This window comes from Mesocricetus auratus, unplaced genomic scaffold (assembly GCF_017639785.1).
Source record: "Mesocricetus auratus isolate SY011 unplaced genomic scaffold, BCM_Maur_2.0 Super-Scaffold_100003, whole genome shotgun sequence".
Classification (NCBI taxonomy): Eukaryota; Metazoa; Chordata; class Mammalia; order Rodentia; family Cricetidae; genus Mesocricetus; species Mesocricetus auratus.
This window is the reverse complement of record NW_024429188.1, coordinates 20,286,794-20,303,534: the sequence shown is the minus strand read 5'-3', so window position 1 is coordinate 20,303,534 and position 16,741 is coordinate 20,286,794. Positions and strand designations below refer to the sequence as shown.

At 47.7% G+C, this 16,741-nt stretch overlaps 1 protein-coding gene across 3 annotated transcripts in view; it reads left to right on the top strand.

Moving 5' to 3' along the window:
* Phka2 (phosphorylase kinase regulatory subunit alpha 2) overlaps window positions 1-3,632 on the top strand; it is a 92,643-nt gene extending 89,011 nt beyond the window's left edge. For all 3 annotated transcript variants that reach the window (XM_040744118.1, XM_040744119.1, XM_040744117.1), the window contains one exon: window positions 208-3,632. In XM_040744118.1, the coding sequence (XP_040600052.1) occupies window positions 208-378 (171 nt within the window). In that variant the 3' untranslated portion in view covers window positions 379-3,632. The remainder of the gene's footprint in view (window positions 1-207) is intronic.
* The last annotated feature ends 13,109 nt before the right edge of the window (window positions 3,633-16,741 follow it).

The following is a 16,741-nucleotide window of genomic DNA, read 5'->3' as shown; positions in this document are numbered from 1 at the left end:
ACAGAGGCAGAACATTACCACTGCCATCATCTCCCCTGCCTCGTGGCACTGACTTCCTGCAGTGAGGCCTACCCTCCAGCTCTCAGCCCCACCCACCTCCCAGCCCCACCCATCTGGAATCCAGCAGACCGCCTCCAACATACAGAATGCGGTATGAAAAAAAGAGGTAGATTCCACTCATTTTTTCCCTGCTTTTTCTGGCTGCAGGTGTCATTTGGAGCCACAGACATCCTGGAGAAAGACCAAGCCACAGGAATTTGCCACTTCTTTTATGACAGTGCTCCTAGTGGGGCTTATGGTACAATGACCTACCTAACAAAAGCAGTGGCTTCTCATTTGCAGGAATTGCTGCCTAGTTCAGGCTGCCAGATGCAGTAAGGCCTTACCCATAAACATAGTTACCCTCTGAATATGTCACTTGCCTCATTGGGAATTTTCTTCTGCCTTTCCCCAAAGCATACCCCATCAGAAGACTTCACAGGGAGATGACAGCACTCTAGCTGGAAGCGATGTGTGTTTAAGCCACAGATAAAGCTGATGAATCCCCCGCTCCCCTGAGAAGCACCCTGGGATCATTTTCTAGGTTCATTTCACTGGGACATTTGTCACAGCATCTGGTCTCATGGACTCCGAAAAGGAACTGGAAATTGGTCTCTTCTGAGTGCAGAGTGAGCTGAGAAGCCAGCTTAAATTGGCTCTCACCAAGAGTTACAGAAATAGGTTCGATGAGCTAGTGACACATCTTGAAGGTGGAAAGATCCTTCCAGCAACAATAGCTAGACAAGCAGACCTTGACAAAGGAACATCTTAACAGAATGCAGCCTGTCTGAGAACCAAACTGTTTACCAAACAGAATAATTCTGTCTGCTTTGGAAATTTTACCTAACCTCTCACTCTGTTCAGGTCCTGTAATTCTTCATTGCCCAAATGAACTAAATTGGCCCTAGTTAATGTTAGCTCATAGTCTTCAGAAGAGCTTGTCCTGGCTGTCCACAAATTACAGGAGTCTCCTCCCGCCTTAGGAAAATCCCTTATCTTCCAGAATCCATACAAAACAACCAAAAAGGAAAGTGAGGCTGTGACTCTTCTGATAGGCACACAGTTGTTTTAGGATTGGAACAGGCAGGGGTCCAGTGGAAGGAAAGGCCTGTCTGTGTCCCTGCACCCAGAGAGCACTGTCATGCATGCTCCAAGCGTGAGTCAGCATTTGCTATGGAAATTAGTGGTGTGTTCCTGTAGAAACAATACTCCCTTAAAAATAGCCTGGGAGCCAGAACCATTTTCTACAGAAGCCCTCCCTCTTGGATGGGTATGGTCAGGCACTATGGCAGAGAAGGCCGAGTCCTGACAAGGTCTGGCAAGTCCTTCGCCATTGTCCCGGTGAATGGAGTTTCTTTTTAAACCTGGTCTTCCCCATGTTGGGACAGGGATAAAGAATTGAAAGAGTAATTTCTGTGAAGGACAAAGTCAACTTGTGGCCAAGTGCTACATTGCCATCTGGTTGTGATAGGTTCCGATTCCCAGTGAGTCTTCACCTCTGAAATGGAAACCAGTCTGTTGGATCAGCTTCTCAGAGTTTGCGTGAAGAGAAGGGAAGATGGTGCTCGGAGGTGCACAGTATCCTTCAGAGTGGAGATGCAGGACTGACTTCACTTTATTCTCGCATCGGACGGCGGCAGGCTGCCCTGCTCTCCCTTACCACTTGTAGGCAGCTCTAAAAAATGTGTTTATCTGTTTGTGTGTGAGAGTGTCTGTGTGAGTGTCTGCCACCTATGTGGGAGTGCCTGCAGAGGCCAGAAGACAGCATCAGATCCCCAAGAGCTGGAGCTACTGGCAGTTGTGAACCACCCTGACTTAGGACTGGGAACCAAACTCAGGTCCTCCGGAAGAGCAGCAAGCACTCTTACCTGCTGAGCCATCTCTCCTGCCCTCTTATATCTTTAAGACATTTTCAACATAAACCAGAGTCAGAGTCATGTAATTCATTGACTGACAGAGATTCCCTGGTAGATCATTTCAAACATAAAGTAAGAAAGAGATAAGGCGTGAGAGTGCCCAGTGCTGCATGGGAGAAGTTCTAGAAGTAGAGCCCTTCAGACTGGGCCTGGTGCTAATCCCGAACACTCTTAGTTTGCCAGTAATGTGACTGTGACGTGAGAAGTGGCACCTGCTGGGTTGCACTCAAGATGAGACTCTGGCCAAGGAGATGAGCCACAATAAGCAATTCACTGCAGCTTCCCAGCCGCTCTCTGAAATCTCTTTCAAATGAAGTCCTGAAATAGGACTGCATTTCCACAGGCAGCAAGCTGCCAGCTTCAAGGGAGGAGAGCAGGCTTCCGAGATGATCCCTTTAGGAAGCAGCCGATGCCATGCCCGAAAGGGACAGATGTTTGAGAGGATGATGACAGTCCCGTCCTGACAGTACCTTGCCTGGAGGTACTGACTCTCATAGCCCCTGTGGCCTCTGTCTTGGCTGGCTGTTCCCCAACTCCCAGGAGCATGGCAGGGAGCCCCTTTCCTCCCAAAGCTGACAAGCCAGTTTTTCACCTTGCAGGGGATTAGAATGTGGTCTCAGAGGACACATCAGTGAATGCAAGAGTTAATATTTAACATAGCAAATTGAAAGGCTATAGGCTGCCCTGTATCTGCTTGCCCCAGTTTTACAAAAGGAAAGCTCTCTTCCCGGGCACTGACGCCAGTACTTGATCATGGGTAAAGGAGTTGACCTTTGTGTGCCTTAGTTTACCCATCTGCAAAAAAAGTAAGAGACTTCCTGGCTGGTAGAGAACCTTCCTTTGGCAGATAGGTGACCAGGTATACCCTAGGACAACACCAATCCATCTGAAGTGAAGGTAGACTGTGTCATGTCTAGTGACTCAGGGCAGGGATGTATGTGAAGATCTTCCAGGTTAGTCTACCCTGCTTCTCAGGCATAGGAAAGTGTGGTTGCTAGGCCTCAGCTTCCTAGATAGGAAGAATGCAAATGTTCCTTGTAGAACAAAAAGGAGAGCCCACCAGTCAAGAGAAACACGTTGCCAGTTGATTGAGGCCATTTACTTCAGGACAAGACGACAGGAGGTTTGGCCTCTATAAATTGCAGTGGAGTCATCTCTCTATTCTATTGATTTGTACACAAGTCCAACAAGTCACCTTTGACTTTTCTGCTTCCTTGTTAAAGGGGACAACAGTCTCCCATCTCTCCCTATGTACTATTCTCTTTCAAGTTGATTCCAGCTTTTGAAGTCCCTGCCATCTCCAGCTCTGTTCTTTGCAGGATGGAAGAACATCATGTTCCCTGAATGCCTTCCGTTCTCCCAGACATGGCCATTGAATAGTTCTGCTTGTGAAGAAAAAAGCAGCACTTTGTCCTCTCAGAGCCCAGTCCCCCCTTGTCTCTCTCCATCAGAAAACCACTTAGAAAAAGCCATAACCTTGAGTTACTGAGGGAATTCTCAGAGGAATAAGAAGATGGGTTACTAAGACTAGCTTCCAGTCTTATGCTGTGTCCTGATTGATGGCAAGGGAAAATTCCATCAGAAAACTATTTCTAAGAGAATATGTGCATGTGCATTCTTAAGGGATTATAATGCCTTCTTAGAGGGACTGGAATCAATAGACCAATGAACTCTGAACTTGTGTGACTTTTCCTTTGCCTTACTGCAGTACATAACTGTTCTGAAAAATGAACAAATGAATCCGAAGGCATTTACAGCATGCCTGTCATGGGCAGGCATCACTAACTAAGCACATAAAAACTTGGGCATGCACAGTGGCAGATAACGAGCAGCCCGCTCATTTCTGAAGCCCTCGGAGGAAGGGACATTGACCAGACTGCTGATCCTAGAGTTATTCATGCTGATCTGTTGACATTCACATCTCCATTCTAAATCTGGTGGCTGCTGAAGCCTTCTACCTCCAGCTAGTGCAGCTGGGTTTACAAAGCACAGGGCTTTGGGTTGACCACGCTGCATCTTCATTGGGCACTAGGGATAGCTGCTTCTGTAACTCCTCTTTTTTTTTTTTTGTTTAGTCCATTCCATAGCCACCCCTTTTTTCCTCAATATATGTTTTTATTTAAATTAGAAACATGCATGCTTCACATGTCAATCCCAGCTCCCTCTCCCACCCCTCCTCCCTTGTCCCTCCACCAGCCTCCCCAGCCCCCCCACGCAATCCCCGTATTGTTCCCCAAGGAGGGTGAGGCCCTCCTTGGGGGGGATCTCCAAAGTCTGTCATTTCATCCAGGGCAGGACCTAGGCCCTTCCCCACATGTCCAGGCTGAGAGAGCATCCCTCTATTTGGAATGGGCTCCCAAAGATCATCCATACACCATGGTGAACACTGATCTACTTACTACCCAAGGGCCCAGTGATTTCTGTGGCCTCCTCACTGACACTACATTCATGGAGTCTCGATCAGTCCCCTGTTGGCCTCTCAGCCATCCGTCTGGGATTCAAGAGCTCCCCCTTATCTGGTCAGCTGTCTTTGTGGGTTTCACCATCATGGTCTTGACCCCTTTGCTCATCACTCCTCCATCTCTGTCATAGGTTCCAGGAGTTCAGTGTTTAGCTGTGGGTATCTGTCTCTGCTTCCATCAGTCCCTGGATGAAGGTTCTTGGATGGCATATAAGGTAGTCATCAACCCTATCATCAAGGAGGGGCTATTAGTGTAATCTCTCCACTATTTCTTAGTTTGCCAGTTGGTGTCATCCTTGTAGATCTCTGGAAATCTCACTAGTGTCAGCTCTCTCCTCAAGCCTATAATGACTTGATCTATTATGGTATCTCTCATCCTGCTCTCCTCTATTCTTACCTCGACTCAACCTTCCTGGTCCCCCATGCCTTCTTCACCCCTCCTCTTCTCCCCCTCTCTTTTTCCTGGAGGCAAGATCTCCTGAGCAGATTGGGAACATCAGGGGAGGGGAGAGAGAACCATAGCCCCCTTTTTAAGTGTGTGTGCAGTGTAGAAGTGTGCGCCTGTGCACACTTAGAAGCTAGAGGAAGACATTGAGTGTCCCCTATCACTCTCCTCATCATTCCCTTGAAGCAGGGTCCTTGGGTCTGGCGATAAACTGGAAACTAGCAAGCCTCTGGTCTCTACTTTCCCACATGCCCCACTGTGTGGATATGCATCCAAGTATACATATGATGCTAAAGCTAGAGGCACGTGTGTGGCTGTACCTGACCTTTAGGAGTTTGGAGGTTTAAACTCCGGTCCTTCTTGCAAGCAACCACTCTTATGTGCTGAGCCCCAGCCCCAGGATCATCTCAACTACACATTCATGATGGATTTGCCAAGGAGAAATGCCAGTAGCTGACTCTCGGCTCTCATGACTCTGGTGTCACTTTTGGCCAAATGTCTTAGTTCTTATTTGTAAATACAAAAGATATTCCATAAAGAAGATTGGCTAAGTCACATATCACCAGAACCAAGTCTCCCAATTGCTCCTAGGCTTACAGATGCCACTGATGCAGGATACTGCCACAAAGGTCAAGTGTGCCACCTCTACCTTTCTGGAAACTGAATGTAGGCACTGCCACCTGTCATCAGCATGGACTGCAAACAGCCACAAGCTGCCAGTATAAGACCTTGGGCAGGAATGCAGTACCAGCTGGTGGAAGAGGCCATTAGCTGGGAATCTGCCTTCTACAGTTGAGGCAGATTCAACCTTACAGCGTAGGGATAATGAATAGGGTTGAGGCCAGCCATCAAATGTCATTCCAGTCACAGATCTAATTTTTGTTCTTTGTCCAGAAAAGAAGGACCTGTGTCCCCCACCCACCCCAAGTGTCTGAGCCAGACAACTGGCTGTGGACATCGTGTGGCAAGAATGAAGAGAGCACATGGGGATATCACCCCTGGCTAGAAGCCAGACAGTTGTATATTTGTTCTCTTGGAAGTGCAGCTGCTGAGCCACAGTTGTTAGGTCATCACTGGTACCCAGGGGTGGACAGCCTCCCCATCACCACCACATAGTCCTCAGCTCCCAGTGAGCTGTCATAAATCAATCCAGCAAAGCTTGGGGGAGTTGCTGATGGGCCACACATTCTTTATGACCACAATTCCAGCCCCATTAGGCTCTCTGGACCCTGAGTGACAGCCCATCTGGAATAAGATGCAAATGATTGTCACATCTTTCCTTCTAAGCCCCTCACCAGCTGGGGGATTTAAAAATAAAGAATTGGAACAGAATCATAGTATAAGCCTCTCTCCTGACAGTGTGAATAATTTTCCCCAGCTGTCACCAGGACCGGCTCCTGCATTCTTGTGAACTTGGGAGGCCCTCCCCTTGGCTAGAGGGAGGCACAGCTATCTAGAGGAGGCCTCCCCCTCCCCCAGCTCCCTCTCCTTGTCTGGAACGGCAGGCACAAGCTCCCTACATTTCTTTCTTCATTAAGCACAAGCTTTGAGCTCCAGTGCAGGCTGCCTGGGAGGCTGGCAGCGGGCACTACGTCGGGAGGAGCCCTCTGTGTAGCAGTTGAAGTAGCTGCACTGAGTGGACCCTGTGACCCAGAAGGATTGGGCTCTTGTGGCCTGATTCCATTCTGCCCAGGGCCTGGGACTCATGAAAGACCTGCTGTACACAGCGGGGAGGGTGGCACCAGCTGGCCATCAGCTTGGTCCTGCCAGCATGCTGGTGCCAAGATAGATGGGCCAGGGTTTAGAGGCCCCATGTCTAGTAAGGAGACAAACTAGTCACCAGCATGACAGCACTCAGATGAGGGGGTCAGAAGGAGTCTGTTTGCCTGGGCACTCCATCAGTGCTGCCTCGTCAGTGCAAACAATGTTAGAACTGCAAGGTGTGAGTCTGAACAACTGAAGAAACAGGAACAGATGCTGCAAGGCAGTCTGGTAGCTGCCGGCTCTAGGCCAAGGAACTGCACAGGTTTCTGGGGGTGGAGCACAGCCTACATCCTCCGTCGCTCACTGCCAGGCATCCCACTCCTGGGCACATGCCAGGGCAGCCATGTTTGCTTAGCAACGCATGAGGGTAAGGGAGCCAGTGGCACTGCAGGAGGAGTGCATGGTATCATGCATGCTGCTTCCTCCGAACCCTCCCTGTGTGAGGGGTGCAACCCCCTGCATGACGATTACTAAAGCACCTGCAGTAAGATGGGGACCCTGGAGCCACAGCTGCTTAATGTCTGTCAAAGCACAGTGCTCTACAGATAGTACAGCTGGGTGAGGCCAGGCTGTAAGGACTCCAGCATTATGCTGGCTTGCCCCTGTCACCTGGGAGAATGCACTCAGGCAGTACCATGGTCAGCCCAGGATTCCTTGGCTGCACAGTCTGCACATAGGTGCAAAGGACCCCTTTAAAAAGAAAGACCCCGCCCACTCACGCCCTCTTTCCCACTCCTCTCTTTCCAGCTGTTCTCCTGGGGCAGACAGGACTTTTCTTGTGTCCCTCCTATCTCCAACGCCTCCTCCGTCTCTATGTCTCTTCTCCCCCCCCTTCCTTTTCTTTTAAAACGTCTCACTAAGCTCTGTCTGCCTAGCATATTTGTCCCTCCACCTCAGTCACCCTAGCCTGCCATGGAATCTGCCAAGGTCCCCCTCGTGCATTATCATAACACAGGCCATCTCTGTCTCCTGTCGTTGACCAAGGGGGTGAGAGCCAACCCCAGCTCCTCCCTCTCCCCACCCTTGGCAATGAAGGAATGAGTAATTAGATGTGTCGGGGTGAGATGAGATGAGCCATGGACAAGAATAAAGCAGAGAGGTGCAGGGGCGGGGCCTGTGGTGTGGAAGGATTGCATAGGAGGCAAAACTGAGCCAGGCAATGGATGGGGAGGAGTGTAAGAGTGAGCAACCTGTGCAAAGGTCCTGAGGCAGAAGAACACCTAAAATGTTCAAGGAATCCAGGGGTAGGGGAGCATCTACTCTGCTTTTTGTCTCAAGTCACTGGGGAGTTTTGAGTACAGGCCTGACATAAATGCTTCTCTGGGAGACTTGCTTTAAAGAGAATCTGAGCAATGAGGCTATCTAGAGACAAAAGGGGAGAATAAGGAAGGGGCAAGTGCCCAGAGTGGCTGAAACTTGCACCAGGTTCGACAGATACCCACCGTTTCTAGGAGCAGTCGCTCTGGCTCTGCTGCTGTGTTGGGTAAGACTCTGGCAGCTAGAAATGGCAGAGTAAAGAGAGTGGAGCGCTCTCTCTATGCTTCAACCATCCTTCCTGCTCAGGCCTACAGGCCGCAGTGCTCTTTAGAAGCTTTCCAAGCAAGCCTAGCTGTAATGTCCACACATGCATGGGCACATACTAATGCCTAGTCTATGCATCTCGGGTGGGGCTGTAGTTGCTATGCAGTCAAAGCAGCAAAGGAGACGGGCTGGGAACCAACCCTGGGGACCCGTAAACTTCCGCTCCTACCTGCCCTTTCAAGATGTTTCCCTGTCACCCACCTGATGGACTTGAGACCTCTGATGTCTCCATGCAGCTGAGTGCCCTTCAAGTCAGGAGGCATGAGTCACAGACTTTGGCCTGAGGTCTTTGCTTTCTGCAAGTTGCTCAAACTCTGCTTCCCATGCACTTGAAATACATGTGCTGGACTGAGTTTTCAATTTGACTCAACCCCTTCCCCCCCAAAAAAGTCATAATCAGAAAAACAAGAGAAAGCAAGAAAGAAATGTGAGTCACTTGCTAAAAGAAGGGAGGCCCTCCTTGAGGGAAGGTGGCCATAGGGAAACTTCCAGAAGATTAGCCAGGAGCATATACCTTGAGGGGTAGAGGAAGTGGTAATGGGCAGAAATCCTTTGGATAAGAGGACTGGCTCTGAGGTGGCCCTGGAATAAGTGGCCCTGTCCTGGAAGGTGTTTGCCTGGTATTCCTGCGGGTGTTGGGAAAGAGAGGGAAGACGAGCTGGTTTCATACACCACACACCCTACACCCTAAATCCAGCCTGGGATCTTGCAGTCATGTTAGCAAAAGAGTTGCCAAGAGCACACAGTGTCCTCTTATGACTGGCCCTAATTCCTCTAGGGAATCTTAGCTCCATGATTAGAGCTCTGCCGAGACCGTTTCTCCAGGTTGTCCAGCTTTCAAGTCTTGGGACAACAGCCTAGGAAGCTCTCTCAAAGGGCCCACTTGAAGGTCAAAAGAAAGGTAAATGGTATTTTGGGAACAGCCAAAGCTCTTAACCAGGGCCTCTGATGTAATAGAGACAGTCACCCTAGATACCTGGTGAGCCTTTGGCATCGCTGTAAGGGATACAGCATTTAGTTTTTGATCTGGGCCCTAACTTCCTCTACTACTGCCTGAGCGCCACCCCATCCTGTCTTCTCCAGAGGATCTGCCAGCGGACACATCTGAAGTCCAGCCCCCCCTGCTGCTTAGAGCATCTCTGATTAGACTAGTCTCTCAGTGCCTCAGTTTCTAATCCATCTGTGTGGTGGGGTCTAGAGGTCAGCAAGACAATAAATGCATGCAACAGTGAATGCATTCAATGCTATACTGTATGTGAATTGCTGGCCTATGGCAGAAGCTCAGGAGCCAATTGTAGCTGTCACCCCCTATGGCACCTTGTGCAAGCACTTCTGTACTCTGAAAGGCAAGCCAGGATGCTTCTGAAAGTGAAATTTGCATTCAGGTAGGTGACCTTTGAACTATGAGTATGGGTGGTGACTCAGCTCTCCTAGTGTGTTTACTCAGTATGCAAAGTAAATGGTAATTTGCATCACAGGAAGTTTTGGCAGATCTTACGAAACAGCTAGTAGAAACAGAGTCTGAGAGAATGGACTCTGAGGACCCCAAGCTGGCCTGCGTGGTGGGAGGCCAATTCAACCATCTGCGGTGGACACCTAGAATGGCCAAGGCTATGTATGTCCAGTGCTCCACTCAAAGCAGGTCTCTCCCCTGAAGCCTGAGGCAGGGCATGGCACTAGAGAAGGCAAGCAGATCCTAAACACCACATGTAGTTTACTGATAAGCTTTCCTCCTCTTGGCACTTGGCACTCAAGGGCCTGTTTTTTGCAGTGGGCTGGAGCTGCTTGCCTTCCTTGAGAGAAACACAGATGCTCTTAAAAGGGAGAGTGGGGCAGGCCTCACGCCTTTAATCCCACTTGGGAGGCAGAGGCAGGTGGATGTCTGTGAATTCTAGGCCATCCTCGTCTACAAAGCTAATTCCAGCACAATTAGAGCTGTTACACAAAGAAACCCTGTCCCGAAAAACCAAAAGAGAGAGAGTGGGAATGAGAAGATGGACAGTGGGTAAAGTGTTTGCCAATCTAGCATGAGTTCCTGAGTCTGGATTCCCAGGGCCCCTGTAAAGCTGTATGTTGTAGTGCCTCTGGGATCCAAGACCTCTGACAACCTGATGGGAGACAGATAGGAGAATCCTAGAAGCTATCAATCCCAAAGATGCAAGGAGAAAGACCACTGATCAAAATCATCATCGTTCCCGGTCAGCCAACACCTACCCCACCCTTCGCTCCCTTTCCCAATAAACTCCACGTGTGTTTTGTTGAGTTTTGTGGTTTATGTTTCATCTCCTGGAGCTGCAGCAAACAACAACAAAGGTCATGAGCATGCAACAAACAGCACTGCTTTTCTTCAACCCTCTGTTCCTACACCACAACCTTGGGTGGGGAGAACTGCCCAGCACCAGCACTGTTACGCAACACTGGTCCCAGACCAAGCCATGCATGTTGCTGTGTATTGGTTTGAATGAAAATGACACCCCCAGGACCATAGGGAGTGGCACTATTAACAGGTATGGCCTTGGAGTAGGTGTGGACTTATTGGAAGACACGTGTCACTAGGGGGTGGGTTTTGGGGTTTCAGAATCTCAAGCCAGGGCCAATGGCTCATTGTCTCTTCCTGCTGCCTGTAGATCTGTATGTAGAACTCTTGGCTCCTTCTCCAGCACCATGTCTGCCTGCATGTCATCATGCTTCCTGCCATGATGATAATGGACTGAATCTCTGAAACTGTAAGCAAGTCCCTCAGTTAAATTTTCCTTTATAAGAGTTGCAATGGCTGGGAAACCAGCATGGGACTGATCAAGACCCCCCGAATGTGGGTGTCAGTGAGGAGGCCTAGGCAATCTATGGGGCTTTGAGTAGTAGATCAGTATTTACCCAGGGTATACAAATGGACTTTGGGTACCCATCCAACAATGAGAGATGCACTCTTACCCTGGACTCTTAGGGGAGGGTCTAGGCCCTGCCCTGGATGAAATGACAGACTATGGACACACCCATGGAGGGCCTCACCCTCCCTGGGGAAATGGGGTAATGGGGGGTTGGTGGGAGGGTGTGGAAGGATGGAAGGGAAAGGGACCTGGAATTGACATGTGAAGCAACCTTGTTTCTAATTTAAATTTAAAAAGAAAAGAAAAAAAAGTTGCAATGGCTGGGTGGTAGTGGCACATACCTTTAATCCCAGCCCTGGGAAGGCAGAGGCAGGTGGATCTCTGTGAGTTTGAGGCCAGCCTGGTCTACAAAGCAAGTTCCAGGACAGCCTCCAAAGCTACAGAGAAATGCTGTCTCGAAAAACAAAAACAAACAAACAAGCAAAAAAAGAGTTGCTGTGGTCATGGTGTCTCTTCACAGCAATAGAAACCCTACCTAAGACAGGCTACCTGCAGCTCCATGGTGACTGGTGCTGTGATCATACCTGTGCTTCCTATGGTTGTTGCAAGAGACAAACATTAATATTTGTATAGTGGGTAGATACCATTTGACACATAGTAAATGCTAAATAAATGTTAAAATTGCAATATAGTTAGGGAAAGTCTCCTGGAACCTAACAAACATTCAACGAATTCTTTTTAGAAACAGCCCCAAATGCCTTCTCTCCCCTTCACTCATGGAGCCAACTTCTGCCGCCCCCGAGACTCTAATAGCTGGAAAAAAGGAAGAGGAAACCAAAGGTCCACTCTACATTTGTAAAATGATACCCTTCCCATGCAGGAACCCTGGTGTCTAGCCACTGCAATAGCAAAATGCCTGTAAAGTGGATGGGACAAGTTTGTTTATCATTTTCTGTCCACTGTTACCAGGCCTATGTACAACCACCCCCAAGCTCATCAGGCAGCTTTGGGGTTTCCTCCACCCTCGCTTGAGGGAGCTTTGACTCAACCCTGTTTCTTTCTCTCAATTGATCACTTCAAACACCCACACTGGGTGCTTGTGACTCTCAACTCTACGCAGAGGGGAAGCCCCATCAGTACAAACACCCTGTGAGCACAAGCTTTTCTACCACCTTTGGGGGGCACCCTTCACTGAGGGCCCTGCAGAAGCTATCCACTGTGTCATGTGACCAATAGAACCAGCAGAGAAACATTTCCAGTGTCCTCTCCCCATCTATCCCCAGGGAGGCATTTTAACTGGCAACTCTGGGGGTGAGGGCTGGGTGCCTCCGGGGCTCACCGAGCCAGTGGCAGACCTAGGCTATAATTAAACCAGACTGTGAACATATTGTTCACGGAAACCTTTAGCAGAACATGAGTCATGTTGGCAAAGTGAATCACCCGGCCTCAGAGATGCCATTTATATTTGCTGCATTTGGGGACTTTGTACCTCAGTTCAGGATTACTATCCCCTAGTCCTTTCTTCTCTCTCAGGGACAAAGCCTCGAGGATGGAGATTGCTAAGGAGCAGTTGAGCAGCCAGGAAGGAGACCTCTGAAACTGGGGCTTTGCAGACACCCAGGGAAACATTTCCCCAGTGCCAGGCTTTCTTTGCCTGGGGTGGACGGCACCCTAGAATTGCCAGAGACAGGAAATACAATAGGGGGAAATCTGACCATTTTGACTGTTCTATGAAATTCTTTTTTAACATAAGACTTGGAGAAAAAAGAGATTGCAGTTCTTGGTTCAAATGAAGTCTCCTGAGTAGCTTTTGGCAATTTGGGGACCAGGATGGTACCTGGCAGCATAGACTAGTGAGCACAGCCCCCAGTATCTGCCTGAGCTCTCTGGGTCTCTATTTTCTCCTCTGTGAAGCGGGAATGATGACAATAGCCTTTTCCCTCACAGGGTGGCTACAGAACGTTCATGCGTTTCTGTATTACAAATGCTGAGAACAGTGCTCAGAGGACATGCTGGTTTTCATCATTGACATCAGTGTCATCAGCCATTCAATGGCATCCGTGAACACCAAGGGAGCTTTGCAGAAAACCGCCATCAGGAGACAGGGCAGAGGTGGCATTTCCAGGGGAGGGAAGCCTGTCTGATGAGATTTGCTACAAAGCAAGGAAACACTCATTGCATCTCATGCTTTAGCAGCAAGTCTGAGCAGAGCTCTTTCATGCATTCTACCAGCAGCTTTCTCCCATGAGGAGATTTATAGGGTAGGGTTTATAGCAGACAGTGATGATGGGGAGTTGTCAGCCACTTTGGGAAATGTCAGGCTAGGGACTAAGAGTTCCTACAGTCATGACAAAGTCAAACCTCATCACTCAGCATACATACTTGAGGCACTTCAAGTTCTAACACTGTCACCTTACTTGGATCCCTTCCATTGGTGGGGGCTGCCCCAACTGCAGATTTCCTGGGAGCTATTTAATGTCCTCACACCCATCATGCAAGTACTCTCAAAGAAACCCCCCACCCCAATGAGGGATTTCTTTATCATCTTATATTTCCAATGATTTGGAAGATTTTATGGACCAAGCTTCAAGTGATGAATTAACTTGTTCCCTTATAATTTATTAATTGGAGATGAACATAATACCCAAATGAAGTTTCCATTTGGTGTGGGATGAATGGTGTTCCCAAGCTGAGGAGCTGTAATTCTTGCCAAGAACAAAGAAATGTGACATTTTCATTGGCCCAGGATAATCCATTTGAAGCTCTGAGAACATTTTCTGGAAGGCTTATGGCAGTATCTGACAGGCTTCTTTTAAGATAGCTTCTATCCCAAGTGGTCCAGGGACCCCAAGCAGAGAGTCGTGTGGCAGGGATGGCCTCTGATCCTCCTGTAGGATATGCTTGTATATACAAAATGGATATGTGTCTTCCTCAGGAGAAGGGTGCTAGGGACAAAGCCTAGAACAGATCCAAGGTAGACTACCCACTCCAGCAGTTCTGGCCCCACTTCTTGGTGACAGCCATTAGAGGTTCTACAGACTATCATCTTTTGAACCCTCTAAACACACAGGTCTAAAGCTCTGCCCTTGGCCTGGGTAGCCCTGAATTCAATGCCAGGAAGACACATTCCTAAGACATACTACTGACTTATAATTCTTTCATACCAGACATGTGGGTCCATTGAACACTCTTGGTCAGCTGTTCCTACCATATATGCTCACCACCTACTACTATGCTCACATCCTGAAATGTTGATTTCCAAATGTGCTCTCAACCTAATAACGCTTATCACCTACTATGCTCACCATCTCATATGCTTTCCACCTGATACGCTCACTTGCCTTGTGTGCTCGGTCTGGCCCATCTGAAACCCTAGCTGGTGTGTCAGAGCCACCCTATGCTGAGCCAAACTTGAGCCGGGCTCATTAATTAGAAATGCTTGTATTTGCTCTGACAACCCAATATTGTGGAAGGGACACTTGAATTAGAGCCAAAGGGATGTCAGTTTGACTTTCCAACTCCACAAATTCATCTGCTGCATTTCATTTCGGATGTCACCCAAAACACTTTTTAGAGCCAGACACATGGCCTGTAATCCCTAGCACTGAAGAGGCAGAGACAGCATGATTTTGAGGTCAAGGTCAGCCTGGGCTGCGTAGTAAGTTCAAAGCTAGCCCAAGTTACATAGTATGCGACCCCCGGGAAGGGACCCCCGACCCGCGGGGGTGAGGTGATGAGGGTCGCTACTAATTTAGTGGGCCTTCACGAGCAGATCCGATCTGGAAAGTGAACTTCAAGAGGTTAATGGAAACAGGCTCAAGACAACGTTCGCTGATCAAGAGCCTTTATTTTTGGGGCGCGCTGGAACTTATAGAGGAAGGACCTCAGGGGGTGGTACAAGCATGTCAATCAAGTCTCATTTCAAATATACACCAAATACGGTAAAAACAAAGCTGTAATTTTCCATCAGTCATTAGTTGCATTCCACAAATGCTTGTCAGCGTAAGTCAGGTGCAAGAATTAGGGAAGGATAGGAAGTGTACAGCAGAACACTATAATTTTGTTAACAAAGACAATTGCTCTGTAAGGGTACTTCCCTCTGGCTAGGCGGGTGGGCTGCCCTGTGTAAATTTAACTTTTATGGTTAGCCTTTTCCTTTGTCTCAAGGGCATGTGTGCTAGTAGTCACGTAGTCAGAAGGCCAAGAAACGGTTGACAGACTCCATTTTGTTCAAGGTTCTAGCAGTCCCCAACAATAGTAGAACTCAGTTCCAAAATAAAACAACAAAATGAAGACTTCAAATCTTTTTGAAGGGTATTTGTCGGCCATGTATGGTGACACATGACTATAATCCTAGCACATGGGAGGCAGAGGCAGGAGGGATTGCGGGGTCGTCACGAGCCTGGGCTCCTCAGAAAGGTTCTGCCAAACACAACAAAACAGAACAGAAAAGTCTATTAGTCTGTAGTGTGTATTAACAAGGGAGAAATGAAATAAATGTCAATTTAATAAAACTAGAAAAATCAATCTCTAAGTTTACCAAAGGTGATTAAATTGAATTTGTCCAATAAAGGAGACTATTTGATTTCAAAATTAAAATCCAGATACATGTTACTTAGAGAAAAACATGCATGAAATGATAGAGATTGAAAGTAAGATGCCAAAATTTTTTTCAGAAAGGAAGCTGGAAAGATGGCTCAATGTTTATAAGCACTGACTTCTTCCAGAGGGCCCCAGTTCAAATTCCCAGCTCGCACATGGCAGCTCACAACCATCTGCAGCTCCAGTTCCAGGGGATCTGACCCCTCTCCTGGCTTTTGTGGGCACTGCCAGCATGTGGTACAGACATACAAGTATGCAAAAACACCTATTCAGATAAAATAAAAATAATTAAATCTCAAAAAGTTTTAATTCAGAAAAAAGAATAAGAAAACAGCAAGAGGGCTGGAAAGATGGCTTAGAGGTTAAGAGCATTGGCTGCTCTTCCAGAGGTCCTGAGTTCAATTTCCAGCAACCACATGGTGGCTCACAACCATCTGTAATGAGATCTGGTGCCCTCTTCTGGTCTGCAGGGATATATGCAGGCAGAAGACTGTGTATATAATTAAAATCTTAAAAAAGAAATAAAGAAAACAGCAAGAACAGAGGTAAGAAGAAAGTTAAGGCTCAAAACATACTTCAAAAGGATGATATATATATATATATGACAGAAATACAACTAAAAACATACAATATTTATAAACTAAAGATACTAAGTACATAAATGCCAAAAGCATAAAGTGGAAAATTTGTAGAAATAGAAAACAGAACAAAATAAAATTTACTGGGCTCATTGAATTCATATCTTTTAAAACTACATATATCTGGGGCTGGGGCAATGGTTCTATAGGTAAAGTACCCGCCATGCTGTAGGAGTGAGCCCACAATACTGTCCACGCCCCTACACCATGCAAGTGGAAGGACCTGGGTTCAGATCCCAGCATCTATATAAAAGCAAAATGGCAGCATGTATCTGCAACCAACAGAGTCAAGCAGATCCCCAGAACTCATTAACTAGGTAGTGTAAATGAACCCGGGAGCTGCAGGTTCAGCAAGAGACCCTATGTCAAAATTGGCCTTTGGTCTACATATGGATGTACACATGCATATGTGCACATCGGAGCATATGCATCTAGCACACATATAATAGAAATAAGAACTACATATA